The sequence below is a fragment of the Artibeus jamaicensis genome, unplaced genomic scaffold, assembly GCF_021234435.1.
Source record: "Artibeus jamaicensis isolate MK-2021 breed Jamaican fruit bat unplaced genomic scaffold, CSHL_Jam_final contig_889, whole genome shotgun sequence".
Taxonomy (NCBI): domain Eukaryota; kingdom Metazoa; phylum Chordata; class Mammalia; order Chiroptera; family Phyllostomidae; genus Artibeus; species Artibeus jamaicensis.
This window is the reverse complement of record NW_026522005.1, coordinates 6,461,845-6,488,499: the sequence shown is the minus strand read 5'-3', so window position 1 is coordinate 6,488,499 and position 26,655 is coordinate 6,461,845. Positions and strand designations below refer to the sequence as shown.

Here is a 26,655-nt window from a genome sequence, read left to right as displayed (position 1 = left end):
CTTCATTGCTGGCCCCACCGTGTATTAATGAATAGAGAGCATTTCCATCTTCTTTCTTCTTCTCTGTCAATACAGATGTAACGCACGGCCCCTCTGAGCTGTGCACAAGCTCATTGCTTATCTGAGTCTTCTCTTGCTTCTGTTTTGCCCTCTGCCCTTTTCCTTGGGTATTATGTTTACACAATCTTTGCTGTAGGGACAATTAGAAAGTAAACTGGTGATGTCAGTGCTTTGACTGGAATTTATCTTTCAAATGACCCTGGATTTTTTTCTTAGGCCCACTTGTTTTGAACCTTCAAATCTAGATCAGTGATTCCCAGACTTCTTGGAATTACAACATCCTTTCCTCCTGTTTGGTTACATGGCACCCCACCTCCCTTCCTACCCCGCCAATCCACCAGGGAGAAGGGAGACACATGTTTGTTTTATTGTGAAAACAAGTAAATTTATTTTTTTTTATTTTTTACTTTTGAGGTATTTTTGAAACAGTATGACACTCAGTTCTGGAGTATTGCAAAAAAAAAAAAAAGGAATTACTGTCGTGAATCTGGAATTCTTAGAAGGTCATTTTAATCTCACTATTTCTTTTTATTGTAGTTAAAAACCATAACATAAAATTTCTTCTCTTAAATTTTAGGTGTACGATATAGTATTGCTAACTTATGTGCACATTGTTTGATAGCAGATCTCCAGAACTTTCTCATCTTCGATTGAAACTCTACACTCATTGAATAGCGACTCCCCCACTTCCTCTCCCCCTGATCTCTGGTAACCACCGTCCAACTTGCTGCTTTATGAGTTTGACCAATCTAGATACCTTGTGGAATCACACAGTGTTTGTCCTTCTTTGACTGGCTTGTTTCACTTAGTATAATGTCCTCCAGGTTTATCCACATAGTGTATAGCAGGTTAATCTCACTCACTATTCTTAAACACAAGACTGTTTTTTAAAGAATGGTCTCTTGTATGTTTTATGGCTATTTAAGGTTACAAATGCTCCTAGTTGAGGCTTATGGCTTCGGCATTCTGAGAAATGTAACTTTCAATCCTTTTTTATGTGATGATGAAGTAACATAAAAGACTCTTAAGTTAACAGGTACAAAGAACATGTTAAGAGTAACCCTTGACGACTCTAATAGCATAATCAATAAAATATAATTTAAAGAATAAAATAGAGGAAAATCTGGGAAGATGGGGTGCACTGGAGAAGGAGCTGGCAAACTATTATCTGTACCTATTTTTGTAAATAAAATTTTATTGAGACACATTCATATAAAAAAAAGTCCTTGAAAATGTGTATTATCATCATGCAGTCTTCTCCTTGGGGCTGAGCCACAGTGACCTCAAATCAACAAATGTCCATCCATGAGGACTCTGTATAAATGTGGGGTTTTTTTTACCCTAACCCTTGGGAAGAGAACATTATGACAAAAAACAAACAAGGAAAAAAAACTCTCATTCTCCAAAAAAAGATAGCTTAATTAAGGGAAAACTCAGTGCTGGAGAAAGTTCAAAGATGTTTTAGTTATTTATTGCTACCTAGTAAATTAGTCTAAAACTTAGAAGCCTAAAACAACAGTGAGCATTTATTATCTCATGCAGCTTTTGTGGGTCAGACATTTGGGACTGGCATATGTAGGTAGTTCTGGCGTGAGGTCCCTCACAAGGCTGCAGTTAAGATGTCAGAGGGGGCTGCAGTCATCCAAAAGCTTGACGGGGTTGTAGGGTCTCTTTCCATACTGGCTCACTCACACGGCGTTAGTCGTGAGGATTTAGTGCTTCCTCACACGGACCTCTCCATTGCTCTACTGGAGCATCCTAATCACATGGCAGCTGCCTTCTCCCAGAGCAAGTGAAGCAAGAAAAAACAAGAAGGAAGCTGCAGCCCGTGCTGGGTAGCTCAGCTGGTTAGAGCCTTGCCCCATATACCAAGGTTGCAGGTTTGATCCCTGGTCAGGGCATATGCAAGAACCATCCAAGTAAGTAGAACAACAAATCGATGTTTATCTCTCTCTTCTCTCCTTCCTTCCCTCTCTGCCTCCCTCCCTCCTTCCCTACTCTCTTCCTTTCTCCCCTCCTCCTCTCTGTTCAAAATCAATCAATAAAGTTTTTTAATTTAAAAAGAAGAAAGCTGCAGTGCCTTTAACAACCTGTCCCTTTACCATATTCTGTTCAGTAGAAGTGAGTTACTATCCAGCCCACACTCAAGGGGAGCAGAATTAGGCTCTACCTAAAAAGAGGATTTGATAAGGGGATGGGAGAGCCATGCAGCAGAAGGGATGAACAGGAGCCTGACCAGATACTCTACTGACACTGGGAGACAAGGAGAGACAGTGGGAATGTGGACTCAAGTGCCACCTGTGGTAGGTGGGGGGCTTGGGTAGGAGGTGGGTCGGAGGGAGAACCAGGGGAACAACTCGCCAGCCAAACCAGAGAAGTGATACACGTAAGGGCAGCGTCAACCAGGGGAAAAGTGGATGCTCCAGACCGGCCCAGGAGCTTGGGACTCCCGGAAGGAGGAAGTGCTGTTCACCCATCGGACGATCATTTGCTGTTGTTACAGTGCCACCAGGCCCTGTTCTGCACCAGAGAGGCTCCTTCAGCTCAGCGGGCAGCTGGCTCAGAACCCAGATTCCACATTTCTGTGGAGTGGGTGGACCGCTAACATCCTGGTGCTGTCTGCCTCTGCAGTTGCTTCTTTGAACCAGTTCATCTGTTGGCATTTTCAGAACTCCACGCCTTAAGAGTGAGCCCTTTTCTCACTGTGGAGTTAGATTCCAGGGAAGGCTTCTGTGTTTTTCCCAAAGCCGAACTTGTGTTTACTTCCGAAATTGGCCTCCTAACCTCCATAGACTTGAGTTTATTTGTCTTGATGGATGAATCAGCATCTCAAAATCATCTCTTGGGCTCCAGCTCTCTTGGCAGAGAACACAGGAAGATAGTTTTTGCTGATATGTGTGTTTGGGAAGGATTTTTTTGTGTGTTTTTCTCCCTGCCACAGCCTGTGGGCGAGCCAGCACCTGGGACCTTGACAAGCCTCCATGCGTGGGCTGAGGTCCCATGGGGAGGTCTACCCGTCCCGTGTGTGATGGTCCTGAATTCCAGAGCAGGCTACAGTTTTCCAAATCCAAGGCTCAGGGGAACTAGGGAAATTACGTTTCTGGAGCCAGCCTTATCTTATTTGTCCGTGTTCCATTCACGCCAATTGGAAATACTCCCACAGCTAAGCTACATCTCTGCCTGGGAACTGTGGCTGCAGACGCTTAGCGGCTTTGCTCAGCGCCTTTCTAATCTCTCAGTTTCACACTGTTTAAATGGTGACCCGCTGATGAGAAGAGATAATGATTTTTTTCTGTGTTATTTATAAAGCACAGGGACATGAATTTGTATAGTTCTAGTTTTTATTCTGTCATCATCCAGGAATGAGCTTAGGCAAATATTTAACCCACACGAGTCTCTTCTATAAAATGAGAATTTGGACAAGATGGTTCTCAGGGTTCTTCTGAGAGAGTTCGTTGGTTATGTGATCTTTTAGGAATATGAACGTATTAACAGGGAGGGATTTGTATGCTACAGGAGGAGGACCTCAATACTGGCTCCCGTCACCCATCCCTCTAGAAGGGGCCTGTCCCTTAGTGGGAGTTTTCCCTCTGTATGGAATCAGCAATTCTTTCATATCTGGAAACAGGTTGTAAGTTGACTTTTTTTCACTTAAAACCTCACATAAATGTTTTGAACATCTCTGGATAACCAGGACTTATGCTTAGTTAGTTTTCTTTTAAATCCATCTTTTCCAATATAATGTTATTGCTTGGCGACCCAGAATTGCATGTTTGTAGTTACCCCAACCTTCAGTGTAACTTCTGCCACCAGAACTCTGACCAAACCCCAATTTTTAAATTTTATAAATTTATGAATAAGGGGCATTTTGCTATAGAGTCTGTCTTTACTTTTTGTCTCCTGGGTCTTACTTACATTGTTTAGTGGGATGACTATCTCTTTGTAGATTTTTAACATATGATGTATGTTAGTGTGGGTGTAAAAATACAGAATCAGCACCCTCGGCTATTTTACTGCTGTAGTTGAGCAGCTGCGTCAGGAACATGAGAAGGGCAAACCTAAACATTGACCTGTTGGTACCGAGGAACAGCTGAGGCCAACCAATTTTGAACTCGGCCACAGTGAATCATAATCCCTATAATGCAACCTTTCCTGAGTGCTAAAACATGCCCTTGTGCAAACTCTGGAATAAAAGTACAGCTGACCCGTGAACAACATGGCTTTGAACGGTGCAGATCCACTGTATGTGGATTTTTTCTCGGTTGACTTGTACAGCTCAACTGACCCGCACAGTTCAGACACATGTTATTCAAGGGTCAACCTTGCACATATGGAGGGTGGGCTGGAGTTATATGCGCATTTTCGACTGTGCAGAAGTCAGCTCCCCTGAGCCCCACATTGTTCAAGGATTAACTGTAGTTATAGCTAACTACACCCCAAAGTTTTTTTAATAATCAAGAGCAAGGAAAGACAGTTTCTTGGAACAGTTCCTAAGCTCTTACTATTTAAACCTTCCTGTGACAATACTTAACCTGGTGTCTATTTTGGTAGCGGCATTGATTTTCTCAACTGCTCAGCAATTTGTGGACCATCCACTCAGTGCTGGTCCACAGGGAAGAAGTAGCAAGCACGGGTTGATGGGTCCTCACCAGCATGGAGCCCCTGATCTGGTGGGATGTGCAGACACAAATATGATGCATTGTGAAAACGCTGTGATAAGGATGAATACATAAAGCCACAGAAGCAGGAAGGAAGCCCCCATTCTAAATGGGGGGAGGCGATGAGGGATGAAGAAGAGAGCAATGAAGAAGGAAGGTTGTCAAAGGAGGCTTGTCAGACAAAAAGATGACTAAACCTAGACTTGAAGGGTATCTAGGAGATAACCAAGCAGAGGTGGGGAGAAATGGGAAAGCAGGGATGAGAATCTAGAAAGAGCAGGAACACAAGTTTATTGGGGCTGGAGCCCAGGGTTCAGGAGGGATGTGGCAAGAAATGCGGCAGGGAAGATCCTCAGGGCCAGATCTTACTTGTTCTGGATTTCTTAGTTTAGTAAATGTATTCATTTAGGACCCTCATTTCCTTTCTGGTGGTTATGAATTTTTTCTCAAGATGCAGATATAAATCTACAGCATATCTTAGCAAGGAAACATTTTCACTACTGTAAAGATTGCTTGGTTGTGCCCAGGAATGTTTACTCAAGGCTAACAATGACTTTTTAAGTTCTCATTGGATTCCTGCCTATATGAGGTACTTTCTAAGAATATGGCATCATCTTAGTCGTTTGCAAGAAAAAATATGAAGGATTATTTTCAAATACTAATTTTTGCCATTAAACATTCATTGAAACCATTCAAATCCAACAAAAAAGTTCTAGAGTTCCCAGATTGTTTTATTCTAAGATATGGGGAGGACCCTCGCCATATGGTCATACTAGGGTTAACACCCACCCAGCATTATATGTAAGGAGGATAATTCTCACCTATTTGGAGTCACAAGTCCAAATTACCCAGGACCAGTAAGATAATACCTCTGAAACTTTTCGGGCCAGAGTGTGAGTGGTGAGCCAAGACTTCTGTTTTACATTTCTAGCATTTGTGCGGCATGCTCTCCAAAATATGTTGATGTTTTTATTATCTTTCCTTTCACTATGATAACTTGTAGACATAACTAAACTCATTGGCTTGACATTGAGAACCAACCAGTCTGGCCTCCAGTCCCCAAGATTTCTTTTCCTTCTCTTGAAGTACCTCCCCCTCCAACAAAACAAAGCAAGGCAGAATGCTGCAGCCTTATGTAGAGAGGCTCCACAGTAGCCCAAGAAAGCTCTGAGTTTGGACTCAAAACCTAGATTCCTGTCCTGGTCGTACCACCCCCAGTCCAGGTGACTCTGCACAAGACACTTAACCTTACTGAACCTCAGTGTCTGTGTGTAAAACGACCAGCTTAGCTCACAAGATTGTTGGGAAATTCAAAGGAAGTAGTGGATGTAAAAACTCTGTGTGGACTGTAAAGCCCAATTTCAACGTTAAGTATTATTACTTCTCTTGCAAGGGACTCCCCTGGTGCATCGCACCTCTTTGAGCGTGCTGATCCCCTTGCCTGGAATTTCCTTACCCACTTCACCACTGTCTTTAACTTTTGGAAGCCCCTTTTCCTCTTCCATGAATTCAGTTCTGACCCACTCAGTCAAAATATTTTATATAGATAGATAGATAGGTAGATAGATAAATCACAGGGCCAGTCATACTTTGTCCATATTATAACTGCTTATGTACTTGTATCTGTGTCTATGCTTCCTGGGCTGTAAACCCCCACCAGGTAAGGAGTCCAACCACATCGTCTTCCATCCCTCACGTGACCCAGCACAGCACTCAGTTCACAAGGGACTGAATGAATTAATCTGCTCCACATTTCTATCTGCTTCATGCCAGGCAATGCTGAAATTTGGTTTATTTAATATCACTGTGGGTCCTTCTCAGCTTTTATACCATTTCCAACAGGGACTTTTCTTTAAAGGATAAATTCAGCTGGGCCACAGTGGAAGTTAACACTCTTATTAAGGATTGGATGTTACAGTTAATGATGAATGGATGACATTTTTCTTTTGATATCTCCTAAGTATTGGAATTAAACATCTGGCCAGCCCAATTTTACCTGGTGATCAGTATGTCCCAGGCCATTTTTAAATCAGCTTTTGAGCATATTGTATGACCCTGGGAAAGCTCCCCGGTGCTGGCACTGTGGAATACTTGTGGAATTGTCATTCCTCATTACTCTAGTGCAGGTAAAAATACTGCTTTCTCATTTCAAAAAATTGCTTAGAACTGTCTGTGAATGGGATTTATCTCAGCTCCAGCAATCATGACCCTCAGTTCTCATGCAGGCCAAGTTCCCATGGATATGTGGGTGGAATTTGGAGACAGGTTGCATATTTAGCCAACGTCATCCTTGCCCCAAGGGGCTTGTTCTTATTATTCCTATTTGAGTCTCCTTTGAGTTTTCTTCTCTTCAACTGACTGTTTAACTGGTTTATGGTCCCAGAGACCATAATCCTTTCCCATAGACAGATAAGTCTGGACCTTTTTATTTTCCCTCTCCTCCTTCATTCACAAGCAGAACGGCATCTTCTCCCTTGTGAAAAGCATCATCTTTGAAGCTCTCCCACTTCCTAAAGGAGTCACCCATTTGCTAAAGAGATTCCCTGAAAAATGTACCCTAAAGGACTGAAGAGAGTAAGCTTCAGCTTCCAAGTCAATTTCAGGAAGATCGAGGACATTTTCTTCCCAAGTCTCTAAACAAGTTTCCTACTTTTATGTATGACTGCTCTGAAGAGGTGCCAAATCTGCAATTCCAGCTGCTCTCTGCGGAAATTATCAAACAAAAGAACGAAATCTCTAGGGCCAGAGCTGGTGGCTGCTCCAAGGAAGACCTAGGGAGGGAAAGGTGCTTCTACGAGGGGCCCAGGCTTCTCCCTGAGGTTCACCTCGCCTGCAGGGCACTTTGGGTATAGTTGCTCCCAGTTCTTGTAAAGAAGCAACATCCTCCTTTCAAAGCCAATCCACTTGAAACCATGGAAACCCCTTTCCTTGTTTCTTCTTGTATTGCAGAAGGAATTAGCAACTCAAGGAAAACAAATTCAAAACAAAGAAAAAAAGCACCACTAATTACAGAAAAATAATCACTGCCTAAAATTAATCACAGTGCTGAAGATGTCTGGTCCTATAAATCCCAGTAAAAGCAGGAATGAACAAACCCAGGCCCCCAGGGCCCCTATTTCTAGGGTCGCTACTCCTCTGTGCATTGGCACAGCTTTCCCTCATCCGCTTCTCATTTCTCAGAGCTCATACCCATCAGGTTGGGCTCCAGGTTGTCCCCACCCGATAAGAACAAGTGGGACTTGCCTTACTAATGAAAAATACAGTGTCCCATTCAAAGCCCCCCCAGTTCCCACTAGATAAGCCCTGTGATCAGAGAGCCAATACCTACCTATTTCCCTGGTCTTCAGACCTCATTGTTTGGCACTTCTGAGCCACATTGAACAATCTAGCTCTTCTGGTCCAGACAGTCCAGTGCCCCACAACTAGCATCTTCTGTGATGTGCATTTCCCCTCAAAAACAATGTCTTGTAGTTGTGCTGGAACACAGCATGTTCACAGTACATGGGCAACACAAGTACATGGTTGTAAGCAAAGGAAGTACCCAGGACACGTGTACCCACAGGGTAAGAGGAGTGTTCTGCTCCAGTGTGAGCCTGAGGGACGGCACCAGAAAATACAGAACAGGGGGAAAAGATGTGATAAATCCTACCAGGAAGCTGGGAGGAAATCTGAGAACGCTCAACAAAGCAGAGATAAACAAAGGATGAGACTTGGGGTAAACAGCGGAGAGCTTTCCAGTCTGTGGACCTCACAAAGGAGTACAGAAAGTAACCAGAGGGCACCAGTGAGAGAGGGAAAAACACTGAGAAAGAACAGGGGGAGCTGTTATGCTGGCTGATTAATGTCTGGGGTTGTCGGCCAAGGAGGCAACTGTAACCCAGAAAGAAGTGAAAAGAAGGCTGGGGCCTGAAGGCAAAAAACATCACCAAGTAAAAATGCCAGGCGCAAGCACAGCAGGCCCCAGCGCTGCTCCCGGGCTCCACGGCCGTTTCCTCGCACACAGACCCCTTGTGTTTCACCCCGCTCCTGGCCTCTCAAGGCCAAGTCCAATGTGTCCTGACAGACAGGCGATCTGACAGGAAATGAGCAAAGGCAGAGGGTCCTGATTTAGCGGGATTTTATTTAAGCCCCACAGACTCCTGTGCAGTGCCCCTTCTCTGCACACTACCATTAAGGGTAGGGATTCGGAAGGCAGGAGAGGGCAGGGGCGGGGCTGGGGCTGTGAACCAAATGCTTTATTTTAGGAAAAGGGAAAATAACACAGGAGAACTGTTAAACTCTGAGAGCAGGCAACTCAGAGCTTTGACAAAAAGGGGAGGAAGTCAGATACTGCCCACTGTTCCCTGATACGGCTTAAAACAATGATGATAACAATACAGTTTTTGTCGTCAGGTTTCTATGCCCCTGCCCCTGCAGTCCAGCTCCCGGGCCTTTTCTCTCTCCTCCTTGAGCACTTGCATGTCAAGGTGTCCTTGGCCTGTCTCTGAAAAGACTTGGAAGCATTATGTCTTCAAACCTGTCCTCCTGTCCTCCCCTCTTACTTCCCACCTTCCTGTCTTTCTCATCATCTGACTCCTGTTCTGAAGTCATGTTTGAACTGAGTGGTTCCTTCTACGGAGCCTTTCAGAAGTCCCAGTGCCAGACTCCACGCCCAGCCCCAGGGGAGACTCTGGGAGTGCTGCCCAGGCCTGGGTACTCTGAAACTCCGCCAGGGGAGCCCAGCGTGCAGCCAGGGCTGGCAACCGCTGCAACGGAGAACCCGTCTTAGAGCCGGTTTCCGGGTGTCTGGAGCTTGCTTTGTTGGCTCAGCATGTCTGGTGCCTGTTACTCCTGCTAACTCCCCTCTTCGAGATCTTTCCCAACAGGCATAACCTTGCCGAGACTGAACAACCCTATTCCTGTTGATAACTCCTGGTCTGAAAGGGGAACCCTGTGTGCTGCTCTGATCGACCACTTCTGCAGGCTGCCTCCAGAGCTGTCAGCCCGGCCTGCGGATTTGCCGGGACTGCTACAATGGAAAGCTCTTTTTTGGTCAGAGAGTGGAGCTGAGGGCTTCTCTAGTTCTCAGGGAGCTGAAGAACTTTAGTCTTCCACTACAGACCCAGGTGGGAGGCTCCCTGGTACCAGGGCTGTCTCCTGGACAGGGAACAGCAGAGGTGGCTCTGGTAGTATCTTCCCAAGGCCTCCTGGGAGTTGAGGCCCCAATCTTCTGCAGTTTTCCACAGTGTTCAAGGCGCTAGGCTTAGCAAGACCAACCCTCCTCAAGTCGAAGGCCATAGGGAAGTTACTCACATCCTTCTCCCCAGGGACAAGGTTCAAGAACACTGATTTCTTTGGGACCCCACAGACTGCAACCCTTGTTATTCAGGACAGAGCCCAGGGCCCAAGACTAAGCTTTGAGGGTAGACTGGCCTGCAGGCTCCAGAAGACTTCCCCTCACAGCTCGTTTCAGGAAACACTTCCCGATGCCTGACATGCCAGCGCTGGGTGTGCATGTAGGGCAGAGGGTGACGGGATCTTAGAGAGGAAGTGTGCTGGGGAACCCACTGTCCGAGTTTCTAGGAATCCCAGGATTAGGTGGAAGTGAGCGCCTTCCTGTGGAAACTTCCCCACTCGATTCACTGCTTGTGGAAGAGGAAAAGGTGACCCCGGGTTTTAATTCGTTGAATTTAAGATGCATCATGGTCCAGACAGGACAGGCCCATGAAATGTGGAAAATATTTCCAAGACTACCGTAACATGAACAAGATACACCCCCATCCCTAGGGCATTTCCCTTCATAAAGGTATGCTGTATATAGTCAGTCCTTTCATTGTGCTTAAACCAAATAAAAATCTAGCCTGATGATTTACTTTGTGTGGACATCAGTCAGCCTGGTATTATGATGGTAGCCATGGTATTTCAGCTTCTATGGAGCTCAGTGAATGAGCTCACCCTCCTTGGCAGTGTTGCTACCAGAGAGATCTCTCCACCTTATACATCTGAACTTGCCCTAAAATCCTTCATGGGTTTACCTTACCTAATGCAGGTTTCCTCCAAGGATGGCCCTAGCCAACCAGAACCGCCCATGGGGGAGGCAGCCTCAGACCCTGGAGTCAGATGCTTGGTCAGAACCCTACTCCTTCTTGTGCTAGAGCCATACAAGTTAGGGGGAAAGAATAAAAACACATAGTCGAGGAACAGATTTGTTTGCAGGCAACAAATCATTAGAAATCAACTTTCTGTTTATGTTAACCATGATAAGTTCAAACTTAGGATGATCATTTAGAGACACTGCAAGATTCACAATCATCATAGAAAGACATGTGAATACTGTGACATCTCCTACAGAAGAAATATAGTCTAATACACTCCAGGAAGATTTCCAGTATCAGGGATTGGAGCCAGCATGGGGTGTCTCATTAACCCAGAGGTGCCCAGGAGTCAGGAAGTGTAATTTACAGGGTCTGTGTATATCGTCACCAGGTTGGTATCATGATGGAAGGTCTGCTTCCAGATGGGCTGCTCCCATAAATAAGTGGTTGGCGGCTAAGCAATGCCTTAGCTGTCTACTTCTCTGCCTTAGCTGGAGTGGGGTGAGGATAGGCTGGGGGTCCCCAGGGAGCTTCCCTCTAGAGAGCTGCCAGGGAAGGAGAGCCAGAGCTGTCCTCCTCGCATAGGAAGGAACCCACCTCACCTACCCAGGGCTAAAACGTGAACTAGACAGTGTTTGCCTTAGCACCACTGGTCCACCCCAGTCTGCATCCTTTTCACTTTCTCCATGGGCCTGAGCACATCCACATTGCCCAGGTGACAGCTCAAGTGCAGCACATGTAAGCCCAGATCCACCCTTTCCCCCTGTGCCAATCCAGCGCCTTCCTCACACTGACATCCCTGCTTCTGTCTGTTGGGTGGCAGCCTCCTCTAGCCCCGGCCTACAGCTTTTGACTCATTCCCATCGTCCCCACATGCAGTCAGTTACTGGATAGTGTTAGTTCTTCCTGAACAGTCTCAAGTCAGCCTCCTCCCTCTCTGTTCCATTACCACAAACTTGATTGAGGCCCCTAACCCCCACCCTGTCTCAATCCTGCTGCAAAAGCCTCTAAAATTGTCTCCTGAAATGCTACTTCAGTCACGTTGCTCCAGCATCTGGAGACCTGGGCATCTCAGCTTCTTCCCTTTACACAGGGCTCTCCCAGAGCTGGATGGGTGTGCTCGCTCTCTGGTTTTCAGGCAGGGTGGTGTTTTCCTGCCTCCACACCTCTGCTCTCTGAAGGTGAAAACCATCCTTGGCAGAAGGCCGACTCCTGAAATTCAGGGCCCACTCAGATGCTGTCTCCTTTTCCTAGCCACCCCCGGTTCGAGTGATATGTTTCCTCCATTCGCTGAATAAGCAAGTGATTTGTATAATCTCTAATCACAAGGAATTTACTTTGAAATAAAAACAATGGCTAATACTTACTGAGTATTTACTACAGGCCAGGCACTGTGCTAGTTCCTGTATCTTGTTTAATTTTTCTGGTAGTCTAATGACTTAGGCATCATTACCCCATTTCACAGATGGATAAACTGAGATGTTAAACAACGGATGCAGTGTCACATGACTCAGTGTGGTAGAGCAGAGCTCCTGCGTCCAAGGTCTAATGCTCCCTATTCACCACAGACCATTACCTTCCCAGCATTTTGTTCTCAGTCTAAATGCACTGAACCTCCCCCATCCCACCCCAGTGGATTGTATTTAGAAAAGAGGAAGCAATTCTTACACACTTTTCTCTGGCAGTACTTGGCAGGGCCCCATCGCTATAAACTATTGGTTTTTCATTCCCACTGAAGTGTAAATGACTAACAGCAGCTACCATGACTGGATAACTTCTCCTTAAACTAATACCCTGAAATTAGACCTAAACTATGCTGCTTAAGGTTTAGTACTTTTGTCTCCTACTCTTGCTGTCCTCAGCTGATACCCTTGAGTCTGTGAGTGAGATTCTTGTACCAGGGTCTGGCTGCTAAGACACTCCACCTCTGGAAGTTCCCGAAATGACTTGCCTTGGCAAGTGGCTTCACTCTTTAATTAGCCATACAGCTACTGCTTCCCCTTATTTAATATCAGGAAGTTTACACATGTTTCATCCCCTTCCCCATCTTGGTCATAGTGCTTTCCTACTATTCTTTTCCCATGCTGTACTTTTGTTCGGTGCTTTTCCCTTCAATGTGTTATCGGAATTCAATCTGCAGATTTTTGCCAAGTTGTCTGAACTCTTTATCTCCATATGTGGTACCTCAGGTCTTTCCTAAACCCTCCTTTTTTGGTATGAGTGCACAAGTTTTGCATGAGCTATTCCAGGACCCAGCATCATTAAGAGTCAAGATGGCCGAGGGCTGCTCTGACCAGTGTGGCTCATGGGTTAGGTGTCATCAAACAAAGCAAAAGGTGCCTGGTTGGATTCCTGATCAGGGCACATGCCTGGGTTGTGGGCCAGGTCCTTGGCTGGGGGCATGCAAGAGGCAACCAATTGATGTTTCTCTTGCACATCAACACTTCTGTCCCTCTCTTGCTCCCTCCCTTCTCCTTTCTCTATAGAGGGATAAATAAAATCTTTAAAAATAAAAAAAAAGATGAGTGTGGATTGCCCACCTACCAAAACTTACAGAGTTCTTTGAACTTAGCTGTCATATTGATAACTACTCAGTGAGGGCTTTGTGGAGGTCAGAGATGCCCTGTGCCTGCTATCAGACACATTCATGAGAGGGACATCCACTTCTGTGCCCAAAGAGATTCTCAGACCTGCTCTGGTTTCCTCTTCTGTAAAAATAGGTAAGTGGCTTGTTCAAGGTCTCTGGGCTATAAACAGCAGACACAATTCCAGAGCCAAGTTTTCTGTCCCCAAGAGTGCTTTCTTTTTAGTGGTAACATGGTCAGGACATCTTAGGTCATGTCTGAGGAGTGTTTTGTGCTCTGAAGGAGACAAGGAAATTGTTCTCATACTTCTTTTATATCATCCCCATGCTTTTTATAGGATGGTAAGTTTTAACTCTGTTTTCTTTACTACGACTTTATGAAAAGGCAGCTGGAATGAATTGCTTGTCAGATTCAAAGTTAATTCTATTTCGGGGTCTTCTTCTCCTGACATTTGTGTATTTTGTGAGAACCGTCCTTCCTAGCTTCTTCAGAACCAAGTCAAAATATCACGGATTTAAATCCATTCACCCCCATTAACCAATAAATTTAATGTCACCCCAATAAATTTAATTAAAAATAAACAAATAAGCAAATCCATCCATCCATAATTCTTCCTTTTCTATAGCACCAGTGATTTCACAGAACATCGTTATTTCCATGTTATCACTGAATTTTCCTCAGGTGATCTGCTAGTCAGCCAGCCATTTATCTAGAATTTAATGAAAAGGGGCTAAGGAGGATGAACAGACAGGTAGAGTGTCTGAGGGAGACACCTAATTTCTTCTAGGTACTTTTAAGGTGACACTGATTCATTATATTGAATTTTAGTATTTATTCCAAATTTACAAATTTCTTCTTCCTTGCTACAATTTCATTCAGAATCTGGCTGTCTTTCTTTTCACTTTTTTCTTTTTCCTCCTTCCCTTCTACTTCCTCTCTCCCTTCTTTTTTCTTCCTCTTTCTTTTGAAGGAATGATTTTTAAAAAGACACCGTCCGTGATGGAAGGAGACTTGGCTTGGGGGGTGAACACACAGTACAGTTTACAGATGATGTGCTGTGGAATTGTGTTCCTGAAACCTGTATAATTTTGTTAACCAAAGTCACCCCAATAAAGTCAATAAAAATGAGAAATTATAATGATAAACAACCAAACAAAAAGACACTATGTATGGTTACTGGCAAGAATTATAAATAAGAGATGAAGAAATGAACTTAGACTTCCGGCTGAGATGGAGGCATAGGTAGTCACACTGCACCTCTCCACACAACCAAAAAAAGGACAACAAATTTAAAAACAAAAAGCAACCAGAACTTCTAGAAAACTAAATTGTATGGAAGTCCAACAACAAAGGAGTTAAAGAAGAAACACTCACCCAGACCGGTAGGAGGGGCGGAGAGGACTCTCAGCGAGGTGGCGGCTGGTGGACCTGGCTGTCCCATATTCACATGCAGATAAACTGGGAGAAACAACGGGGGAGCGAGACGGACTGCGAAACCCAGGGTCCCAGCGCAGGGAAATAAAGCCTCAAACCTCTGACTGAAAACACCTGTGGCAGTTGAGGCAGCAGCGAGAGAAACTCCCAGCCTCACAGGAGAGTTTGAAGAGAGACCTGCAGTGACCTAAAACATACGCAAGCCCACCCACCGGGAATCAGCACCAGAAGGGCCCACTTTTCTTGTGGGCAGTGCGGCAAGTGACTGAATGTGAGCAGAGAGTGGAGTAAGCGCCATTGATCCCTCTCGGACCCCTCCCCCACATACAGCGTCACAACGCAGCCACCTGAGTTGCCCCACCCGGGTGAGCACCTAAGGCTCTGCCCCTTTTATGTAATAGGTGTAGAGAGAAAAAAAATGGTCCAAATTAAAGAACAGAGCAAAGCTCCAGAAAAAATACAACTAAGCAACAAAGAGATAGCCAACCTATCAGATGCACAGTTCAAAACACTGGTAATCAGGATGCTCATAGAATTGATTGAATATAGTTGCAAATTAGATGAAAAAATGAAGGCTATGCTAAGTGAAGTAAAGGAAAATGTACAGGGAACTGACAGTGATGGGAAGGAAACTGGGACTCAAATCAACAGTTTGGACCAGAAGGAAGAAAGAAACATTCAACCAGAACAGAATAAAAAAAAACAAGAATTCAAAAAAATGAGGAGAGGCTTAGGAATCTCCAGGTCATCTATAAACATTCCAACATCCGAATTATAGGGGTGCCAGAAGGAGAAGAGGAAGAGCAAGAAATTGAAAACTTATTTGAACAAATAATGAAGGAGAACTTCCCCAATCTGGCAAAGAAAATAGACTTCCAGGAAATCCAGGAAGCTCAGAGAGTCCCAAAGAAGTTGGACCCAAGGAGGAACACACCAAGGTACATCATAATTACATTACCCAAGATTAAAATGAAGGAGACAATCTTAACAGCAGCAAGAGAAAAGGAGACAGTCACCTACAAAGGAGTTCCCATCAGACTGTCAGTGGATTTCTCAAAAGAGATTTTACAGGCAAGAAGGTGCTGGAAAGAAGTATTCCAAGTCATGAAAGGCAAGGACCTACACTGAAGATTGCTCTATCCAGCAGAGCTTTCATTTAGAAGGGAAGTGCAGATAAAGTGCTTCTCAGATAAGGTCAGGTTGAAGGCGTTCATCATCATCAAGCCTTTATTATGTGAAATATTAAAGGGACTTATCTAAGAGAAAGAAGAGGATCAAAAATATGAACAGTAAAATGACAACAAGCTCAAAGCTATTAACAACCGAACCTAAAACAAAAACAAACTAAGCAAACAACTAGAACAGGAACAGAATCACAGAAATGGAGATCACATGGAGGGTATCTGCAGGGGAGTGGGAGGGAAAGAGAGGGGGAAAAGGTACAGAGAATAAGTAGCATAAATGGTAGGTAGAAAATAGACAGGGGGAGGTTAAGAATAGTATAGGAAATGTAGAAGCCAAAGAACTTATATGTTTGACCCACAGACATGAACTAAAGTGAGGGAATGTGGGTGGGAGGGGGTGTGCAGGGAGGAGGGGAAAACCTAGCAAATGGGACAACTGTAATAGCATAATCAATAAAATATATTTAGAAAAAGACATGAACTTAAAGAGTTGAGAAAATCAAGAGACTGAATGAGAACAGAGTCATGAAAGGTAAGAAAGGAAATGGAGCAGCCTGGTTTGGGTACAGTCATCTGAGATGGAAAGACATGGGTGGGTTTGAGGTGGCGACACCCTGGGCCAGACGGTCTTCACCAGCCACCAGGCAGCGCTGTGGCCAGCTTGGTTGCTGCCTGGAGTTGCCCAGGGTGGGGAAGGGGTGGAGAAAGCTAATGGAGGTCATTTAATTCTATACACAGGATGTTTGCCAGACAGGTGTGTGTGAGCAGCCTGAAGTTCTTACCAAAAACAATGGAAAGAATAAATAAGTAAGTGAACCCACCCTGCCATTTGTCCCCATGCACTTACATATTCTGTGACTTGCTTTAAATGGAGCCCAAACACCAAGCATGACTTAGATGGCGGTGTTGTTGTTATCCTTGGCCTGGCCTCCAGGACTGGTTTTGAGCTTTCTGCCTGAAAATGAGCTCAGAGTACACTAAAAGGGTTCTTAAAAACAGAAATAAATTCTGGATCCGCTTTGGCGTTCTTGGAAAGAAGGCACAGTGGAGAGATTTAGAAGTTACGTGGCAAAGAGTCAGTTTGCTGAGCACTCTTCTGAAGTGGAGTTGAGTTGCGTGACAGACATGCGACTTGCCGGGATCGTGTGCAGTGATTGCATCAGCGGAATGTGCGGGAGGGGAGTGCGGCATTGTTGGATCTGCCCTCCCGTTAGCCCGAGTATTTTCACCATCTGTCTCTTCCATGCAAGACTTGTCCACTTGCTATCTCTGAGGGTCACCATTCAGTCCCTTCCTTACTTTTTCTCACCATGAATCGTTACTCATCTTTCCACAATGCTGCTGCTTTCTGCCTTTATCAAGAATTTCTCCATTCCGTTTTTATATTCTGAGGGAATTTCCAATTTCCAGCCCAATGAGTGGCAAGTCACCAGGCAGAGTTCAGTGAGTACGTGACCCTATGGGTGTCAGCACTGAACGAAGTGAGCAGGAAGAATCTGAAACCTGTAGATTCTCCCAACGCTGGGAAGTCAGGTGGAAGCCAGCCCAGCCTCCAACTACTGGAGAAGTTCGGCTGATCACTAGGATATTAGTCTAATCATTGATCTGGCTTTTCCTTTGCAAGAGAGCACATATCAAGCATTAGCCCTTTCCAGTTTGGAAACTGTTACTGAATCCAACCTTGTTCAAGGGCTTTTGAAATAGCTGTGGGTTTTTGTAAATGTTGTGCAGCAAACCAGTGTGAATGGCCTCTCCATCCATCAACTCAACAGGGGTCAGTGAGCAATATAGACTGTTGTTGCTCGGAAATCCGCTGGAATTCCTGGGATGGCCTGGTGGCAGAATTGACAAAATCATTTGTATTTTTAGGATGGTCCAAATATTTACTCAACTCGTCAACCTAAAGTATGATATGTATTCCAAGGGTTGGGAGAGAGGAGGAGAAACCTACAGTATAACGTGTCCTAACCTCAAACCCCTGGTGATGGATCTCGTTGAATGTGTTTTAGGGCTCACATTCGCTAAAGAATTCTTGCTGCTCCTTATATGTTCTACTTCCTAAAACAAGGAGAGGATTGGAGGGAGATGGAGATAATGGATCTGCCCTCTGTTCAGTGCTTCAGTTATAATACAATTACCTCTAAATTATACTGTGGTTGTTGGTCAGGGATAGACACACAGATCGATGGGACAAAACGGAGAATCCCACAAGTAGGCTCCCACGTGTATGGCTAATGGATTCACCACAAAGCCGTCATTACGGTTCAGGAGGGAAAAGGTGGTCTTTTCAACAAATGATGCCAAGGCAAGTGGATGTCCTTTGGGGGAAGTGGGTGAACTTTGACCTCTACTCCATAGCATATATAAAAATCAATTAAAGATGGACCACAATCTAAAATGTGCAAGGTGAAACCATACAGGAGATCTTTACAGACTTGGGCTAGGCAAAAATGTTTTTACCAGGACACAAAATGCACTAATCATAAAAGAAAACTTGGGCAATTGGACTATATTAAAACTAAGAATATCTTAGTTCTTAAATTACACCGTGGGGAGAGCCCACAGCAGGTCGTGACAGAAGATCAGGCGGGAATCCCCCCCCCACCCGCGCGCGATCCAGAATCTGCCCCTGACAAAGAGGAATGGCCCGCCGCCTGCTGGGCACACAGGTGGGAGTTCAACTCAGCGGCATGTTGCCAGATACACGCACTCGGAGCCCTCACGGTGAGAATGCCTCATGTTCCTCGTGAGGCGTGGATACGTGAGCTTTGCTCCTGAGCCCCTACACGTATCTGAAGACCAGTGTATTCTTCTCAGACGATCCCTTGAGGTCCTCTGAGCTTTGATGTCATCCTGCTAAGTCCATGCATGGGAAGGGGGACAAAGCCACCCACATAGGGGCCCTCAGAGAGGTGAGTGAAAGCAGTTCAAAGTCCAGCCAGATCCGGTCATGTGGTGTCCAAGGCCTTGTGGTCCCAGGGCCCTGGAGGAAGCCTGGGAGGGGGCGAGGCCCAGCGCAGCCCTTTGCGGGGTTGGGTTGCTGCAGCCAGACGAGGAAGCCTCTGAGACAGGGCCAGAAACACAAACAGCCCCTCCGTGCTCACCGTGTCCACGTTTACAACAGAAAAGTCCAGACCCCCAGCCAAGACAGGGCTTCCTCTGTAGGCCAGTGGTGTGTGGGGGGGAGTGCGAAATATATTTAGAACTTTCAAAACTTTGATTGTTTTGCACATTCTTGCAAAGGAAAAAAATTAAAATGCCCCAGGGACTTTTAAAAAAAATCGGCTTCTAATCCTTTAGATGAGTGGGAAAAATCTTACATGGTAGGATCATTTCCTTTCTGTTTCAAGAAATTAATGGTGTGCTAGAAATATTGGTTGCAAGAGGGGAGACTTCATGTCCCTCGAATGCTGATTATGTGAGAACACTTTTTAGGCCTAAAGGGGAGAGTGTCCTTTTCCCAGGACTCTGATGCAGGATGACCCTGCAGTTAGACATGCGGCTGAAGCCCCGAGCAGGGGAGAGCTGCCATTCAGAGGGAAGACTTAACTCATTCATTCAAGAAGCAGCACCGAGCCTGAGGACTGAGCCTGAGGCCAGGTCTGGTTCTGGAGTAGTGCACGGTCATGGAGCGAGGGCACCCAGCTCCCAGCTCCCACCTCCACTCCCCTCCTCTGTGGGCTGTCCCCAGTCTCTCTGAAGGTCCCTGGTGCCTGAAAGCTGGCATTCTGAATTAGCAGAAGTAAAATTCTAATTTCCGCCTATTAAAAAGTAGGTACGCGTGTCTCTTCTGCTGCAGATGCTGGGGAGCTGGCACCTCAGCAGGAAAGAGCAGGAAGCAAGTACCGATCTCTCAGTATCTGTTGGTTTCAAACGGGCTGCCTTTCCGAGCTGCAGCAGAAATCACGCCCTGGGTGCACTTGCAGCTGCTCTGGGTAATGTGTAACGCACCTACATCCGGAGACTCCCCCACAATGTCTTATCTCAGTATCAGTTGCCCCTCAGTTGATTAGAGCAGGGACCTGCACTTCTCCTGTGTAGAATCCAATAGAAAACAAGGCCATATAGTCTTCACCACAACTGCTCCACTCAGGGCACGGCTGTGTTCCAAAAAAGCTTTATTTTATGGATACTGAAATGAGAATTTCCTAAAATTTTCACATTATGAAATATTCTTTTAATTTTTATTCCAACCACTTATAAATGCAAAAACCACACACAGCCGCACAGGCCATCATTTGCCAACCCCAGGACCTCATTAGTAACAAAAAGGATGCCTATCTGCCCTGGCTGCTGTGGCTCAGTGGACCGAGTTTCAGTCTGCGAGCCAAAGGGTCACAAGATTGATTCCCAGTCGGGGCACATGCTTGGGTTGCAGGCCAGGTCCCCAGAGGGGGGCACAGGAAAGGCAACCACACTCTGGTGTTTCTCTCCTTCTCTTTCTCCCTCCCTTCCCTTCTTTCTAAAACTAAAGAAATAAAATATTTAAAAAAAACGGAGACATATTGTTTATGATGGTGCTAAGGAGCTTCTTACTGGAGGGGATATGACAGAGAAGGCTTGTGTTCCAGGATTGAGGGGACAGGGAAGTGTCCCTCTGGGCTCTCCCCAACTGGTCCCATCCCGGTGACTCTGTCCAGACAGTGCTTTGACAGGTGGCCCCCACTTGCCAGTGCCCACTGCCAGGGACCCGGACACTGGGAATCCTGGGGAAGGGCCCTCTCCTTGGGGGCCCTGGTCACAGACCACAGACCTGTCCCTGCTTCTCCTTCACCCACTGCCTCCCCCAGCCCGTGCTGCAAAGAAAGGCCCTTCCTTCCACCTTCTTCCTTGACAGCCAGGCCTCTTCTGTTCAAAAGTGTCTCCTTCCACTCTCCCAGGTCCCACGCACTTCATGCCAGTCTCTTTGATGAGTTTCCATCCCTGCTCTATTGCCCCCGACTCGTCAGCCTCAGATCCTAAGCTTCCTAAGGCAGAGACTACTGTCTTTTCAGGGTACTCAGTGCATTTTTGTATGTCTTCTAAGGTTTGTTTTGTTTATTACTCAAGGAGTGGTTGTATGTCAATACCTCCCACCCCCTGAAATGAGAAACAGCCGGTAAATTCAAACTCCTTTAAGCATGATTCGAGAGAGAAGGAAATCTTATAAGCAATAAGTTTTTCTCCTAATTATCGTTTTTGTCTAGATGTGTGCATTCTCGAAGCACAGCTTAAAGCCATGCTGGTGGCAGGAGGAAGCCCCTCTGGTCTTTGAAATTCGCTTCAGACAATGCACTGAGGGACCGCCTTGAACATAATCAAGTATTTATTTCCCATCATGCTGACTGATATTAAAGCCTTTAAAATATATCTGTTTGTCTTTGTGCCCTCTCTTGTAGGTCCTTCCATTGTGACGCCCCCCAAGGACATCTGGAATGTCACTGGTGCCAAGGTGTACTTGAGCTGTGAGGTCATCGGAATCCCAACCCCTGTCCTCATCTGGAACAAGGTCGGTGACACAGATTGCAGAAAGACATCCTAGACTGACAAGCTCCTCTCTTTCTGCCCAAGGGTGCTCATAACCTAAAATCCTCAGCCTGTTCCATTGCCTGTCCCCCTCAATGGTAAAGTCTCATGCCAGTCTTCCACCTACCTCCCCAAAATCCAGCCAGTGATTTTACGGGGAGCCTTAGGAACTGGGGAACTATAATCCTGAACACCCAAACCCACCCTCTGAGTGTGTGCATGTGTGCACATGAGAGCGTGCAAGTGCTTCAATGTGTGAGCGTGAGGAGCGTGTGCATGCATGGGTGTTTGTGTCCCCTCTGAAGTTTGAACATGTGATTTAGGAGTCGTGGTTAATGCCCCAGCCGGGTGGCTCAGTTGGCTGGAACATCGTCCTGTGCATCACAAGGCTGCGGGTTTGATTCTCAGTCAGGGTACATACCTGGGTTGTGGGTTTGGTTCCCAGTCGGGACCTGTACGACAGGCAACAGATCGATGCTTCTCTCTCACGTCGATATTTCTCTCTCTCTCCCTCTTCCTCTCTCTCTAAAATCAGTAAACATATCCTCAGGTGAGTGTTAAAAAAAAAAACAGAATAGTGGTTAAGAATGTGAGTTCTCACTCAGGTTGGCTGAGTTCTCTCTAAGCCACGGTTTCATAGCCTCCGCACTGTTGACATCTGGAGGCAGGTAGTTCTTCGTTGTGCCCTGTGAGGTGTTCAGCAGCATCCCTGGCCTCTACCCATTACATGCCAGCACCCCCCGCCCCGGGTTGTGACCATGAAACACGTCTCTAGGCACTGCCCAGTGTCCCCTAGGGGGAAAATTACCTAGATTGAGAACCACTGCTCTAGGCCTCGGTTTCCTCCTCTGCACGATGCAAGTAGCATGTACTTCTTGTAAAGATTACATGAAGTAAGCAGGTACAGTCACTTGGCTTGCGGTCAGATGCGTTATTAGCACCTGGCTGTTGGGTGCCGTTCCTGGAAATGCCCCCTTTCGAGTGGCATTATCTCGCGTCTCTGTCTTCACTCCAAGGCCAGCATAGTCTCAGCACGTCCGTAGCAGGGAAAACATTTGCTGGTTCAAATAATACTTAACGACTGTACTGTACATTATTTTATATTTCCTTTTTTATACCTTTTGATGCATTCAGATGCTACAACAATCCTGTCGGGTAAATGTCATCAGACTCATGCTAACAAAAGGGAAATCCCTTCAAGTAAAAAGGCATGGCCACATTCTCTGCGGCAGGTGTCCCTCCCCAGCAAGCTCTGAGATGGACGTGGTCTCTTGATTATTCTGTTAGTCAAGAAATTAACAGAATCTCTTGATGTCTGACCAGAGGAGCAACTTTTGGAGCTCTGGGAAGGATTTTTGATACCAGAACTCTTTGTTGCAAGTTGGAGAAACTCACTTCAAATTAGTTCAGGCAAAAAAAAAAAAAAAGGGGGGGGCGGGGGATGTAGGGTACAGGGAGCGGGGGTGGAGCCTCAAGGGTAAAGGTGGCGATTCCCCAAGGGCAGCCTGATCCCGGTACCGTGTGGTCAGGTTCTTTGCTCTTGACTCTGCTCCCAATGTACTGCTGTTGTTTTTCCTTCCACTTCAGAAAACTTCCTCTACACTGTAGGCGATATTGTCACAGGCAGCTCCAATTTCACGTTATTACCACAGATTAATGACCCCAGAAGAAATTTCTTTCCGCTCTCTATCTAGGGCATTGTAAAATTGCTACTGATCAACCTCTGGCGCCCCCATGTGGCCAGAGGGATGCATCGCCCCCACGGGGTCCTCTGGTGGGAGTGAATGCAGGGTTTTTCCAGAAAATGCCTGCGGGTGCGGGTGGGTAGAGACAGCACTAGCTGTACAACTATTCTTTACAGCTGGAATTTCTGTTCAAGAAAGCAGTGAAATCTCACCTCAATAGGTATTTTTTTTAAAGAGGAGCGGGAAGCCATGAAGAGCAAAAACGCAGCCTCTGACGAAAGCTGCTGAGGATCCTCACTGCTTATTTGGAAGCTTTTGGTTGTGGGCGGGCGGGGAGGAAGAGGTGGAGAAACATTTGCAAAGATCAGCCCTACAGGGCTCTGTTACAGCGCTCGCTCTAGGGATTTCACTGTGAGAAGCCAGGGTGACCCATGTGTCCCTTGGTTGGGATTTCATTGACCAAGAATCTGGCCAAGAATAATTTCTTCGACCCTCTCTCTGCCCCATCCCAGCTAATGGACAAAAATACCAGGGGAATCGATCTGCCTGGGGAACCTTTTCCTTTAGGCTTCTTGAATTGCTTGGGGCAGGTCCCGTGGACTTCCCTGGGGCTTGTCAACTTGGGGTGGGGGTAAAGGAAAGGACTTGGGGGGAAGGGGACAAGAAGAAAATGTTCTACATACTTGCCAGAAACAAGCAAAAACCCAGCCGATACTCTGTTGATTTTCCTCCACCTTCATAACCTAATTTGCCACGTTCATGACATGAAGCTGCTTTTTCGGCCTGCAAAGATTCCTAGTTGGGGCCCACGCTTGGTTGTGGGCCAGGTCCCCACTGCGGGTCCCGTGAGAGGCAACCACGTACTGATATTTCTTTTTCCTGCTCTTCCCCTTTCTCTAAAAACGGATTAAAAATGTTTTTTTAAAGTTCCAAGGGCAATGTTTTAAAATGGGAAAATGAACTGCAATGGCCATATTTACACAAACCCCAATAAGTCAGAGGTGATGCTCACAGGGAAGGTAAAACACCCAAAATTCCTCCCAAACACTTGGATGTGTCTGAGATGGGGAGGTTCCCTAGTCAGTTCTTTTTCTCCTGCCTGAACATTTCTTCAGATGTAGGCTTTTACAACTTCTAAGAATATTCTTTTTTTTTTTATTACAAATACATAGTAACTTATAATAATGAGAAACTATCCAAAGATGTATAAAGAGTTCATAGTCTCCAATGTGAACTGCCCTGGTTTGCATCTTTCAAACCCTTATGTCCAAACATATACAAGTAAATGCCCTTTGTATGTGGAGTTAGGTGAGAATATAGTGTCCATATCACTCTGAAACTTGTTTTGCTCCATAAACACTTGATGGGCATCCCTCCAGGTCTGCTCCCAGTAACTGCATAATATTCCAAGTACAAGTGTACCGTAACTATTGACCAATCCTGCCCTAAACATCCAAGTACACATATCCTATGTGTAACGTTTTTCCCCTATAGGATACAGTTCCCCAAAAGTTCTGTGAACACATCAAAAGACTGTAGTTTCCCAGACATTGCAGATCACTCTCCAGGTGGACTGCAGCAGCCCACGTCCCAGCAGTGTGTGTGTGTGTGGGGGGGGGGGCATGTCCCTGCATCCTCTCCAGCAGAGTATCACCCCTCCTTTTAGTTTCTGTTAAAAGATGGGTAAAAGTACCATCACATTATTGCTTTTATTTCCTGGCTACATTGAGAATATCTTCATATTTGGACTTTCTCTTTTATAAGTTACCTGTTCATATCCTTTATCCATTTTTTTCTTTAAGATTTTATTTATCTCTAGAGGGGAAGGGGAGAGGGAGAGAAACATCAATGTATGGTTGCTTTTCGTGCGTCCCCTGCTGGGAACTGGCCTGCAGGGAACTGGCCTGCAGGGAACCGGCCTGCAACCCCAGTATGTGCCCTGACTGGGAATCGAACCTCGAGTGTCTGGTTCACAGGCTCGCACTCAATCCACTGAGCTACACCAGCCAGGGCTCCTTTACCCATTTTTTTTATTGGATTGTTTGTTATCAGTCTGTCTTTGTACATTAAAGATATGGACCCTTTCTCCTGTATTATAAATATTTTTTCCCAGTCATTTTATCATTTATCTTTACAGTGGCTGGGGATCTAAAAGTTTTAATAGATGCATATTCTATTTCATCATAAACTCTCCTGAAACTTACCATAAAGGCACAACAAATATGTTCTGGGCCCAAGCTGGGTATCTTCATTGGTTAGAGCGTCAACATGATGTTGTGAGTTCGATCTCTGGTCTGTACACACACAGGGTCGACTAATGAATGCATAAATAAGTGGAACAACAAATTGATGTTTCTGTCTCTCTCCCTCCCTTCCCCCACCTCCCCCTTTCCCTCTAAAATCAGTAAGTAAAATTTCTAAAAAATATGTTCTGGGTTGTATAAATGTGCTTTAAAGTTTCCATGAAATTTAGTAAACCCTTAAAACGCATTAACCTGTAGGAATCAGAGTAAGCCATCCTGCTTCTGTAATCACTGGCACTTTAAAAAATTTTTTTATTTGAGGTATAATTAACACATAACATTATGTTAGTTTCAGGTATACAATATAACTGATATTTGTATACAAGGTGAAATCACCGCAATATGTCTAGTTAATATCTGTCACTTGAGGTAGTTACAAAAAACTTTTTCTTGCAATGAGAACTTTTAAGGTCTTTCTTAGCAACTTCCAAACATGCAATACAGTACTAATTATACTCACCATGCTGTATATTACATCCTCATGGCTTATGTATTATAACTGGAAGCTCATACCTTTTGACCCCCTTCATCCATTTCTTTACCCCATACCCATCTCTGGCAACCACCAATCTGTTCTCTGTATCTTTGAGCTTGGGGATTATTCTGCTTTTGTTTTTGTTCTTGTGTTTTAAATTCTACATATGACTGAGATCGTACATTTGTCTTTCTCAGACTTATTTCACTTAGTGTAATGCCCTGAAGGTCCATCCATGTTGTTGCAAATGGCAAGATTTTCTTCTTCTTAATGGCTAAATAATATTCCCCTCTATGTATTTACACCACACTGCCTTCGTGCATTTATCTGCCCAGGAACACTTAGGTTATTGCCATGTCTTGGCTATTATAATCAATGCTGCAATGAATATAAGGGTGCAGATCTCTTTTCAAGATGGTGATTTTGAAATCACCATATTGGTACCCAGAACTGGGTACCCAGAACTGCAGATAGGTACCCAGAACTGGCATTGCTGGATTATATGCCAGCCCTATTTTTATTTTTTGAGGAACCTCCATACTGTTTTTCATGATAGCTGTACCAATTTGCATTCCCACTAACAGTACACAACAGTTCCCTTTTCTCCACATCCTCACCAACACTGCCTTGTCTTTTTGACGGTAGTCATTCTGACAGGTGTGAGATTACTCCTTGTGGTTTTGATTTGCATT

At 45.2% G+C, this 26,655-nt stretch overlaps 1 protein-coding gene across 1 annotated transcript in view; it reads left to right on the top strand.

Moving 5' to 3' along the window:
- IGFBP7 (insulin like growth factor binding protein 7) overlaps positions 1 to 26,655 on the top strand; it is a 69,777-nt gene that overhangs the window by 37,420 nt on the left and 5,702 nt on the right. Inside the window, exon 2 of the mRNA XM_037162274.2 lies at positions 21,374 to 21,483. Within this exon, the coding sequence (XP_037018169.1) occupies positions 21,374 to 21,483 (110 nt within the window). The remainder of the gene's footprint in view (positions 1 to 21,373; positions 21,484 to 26,655) is intronic.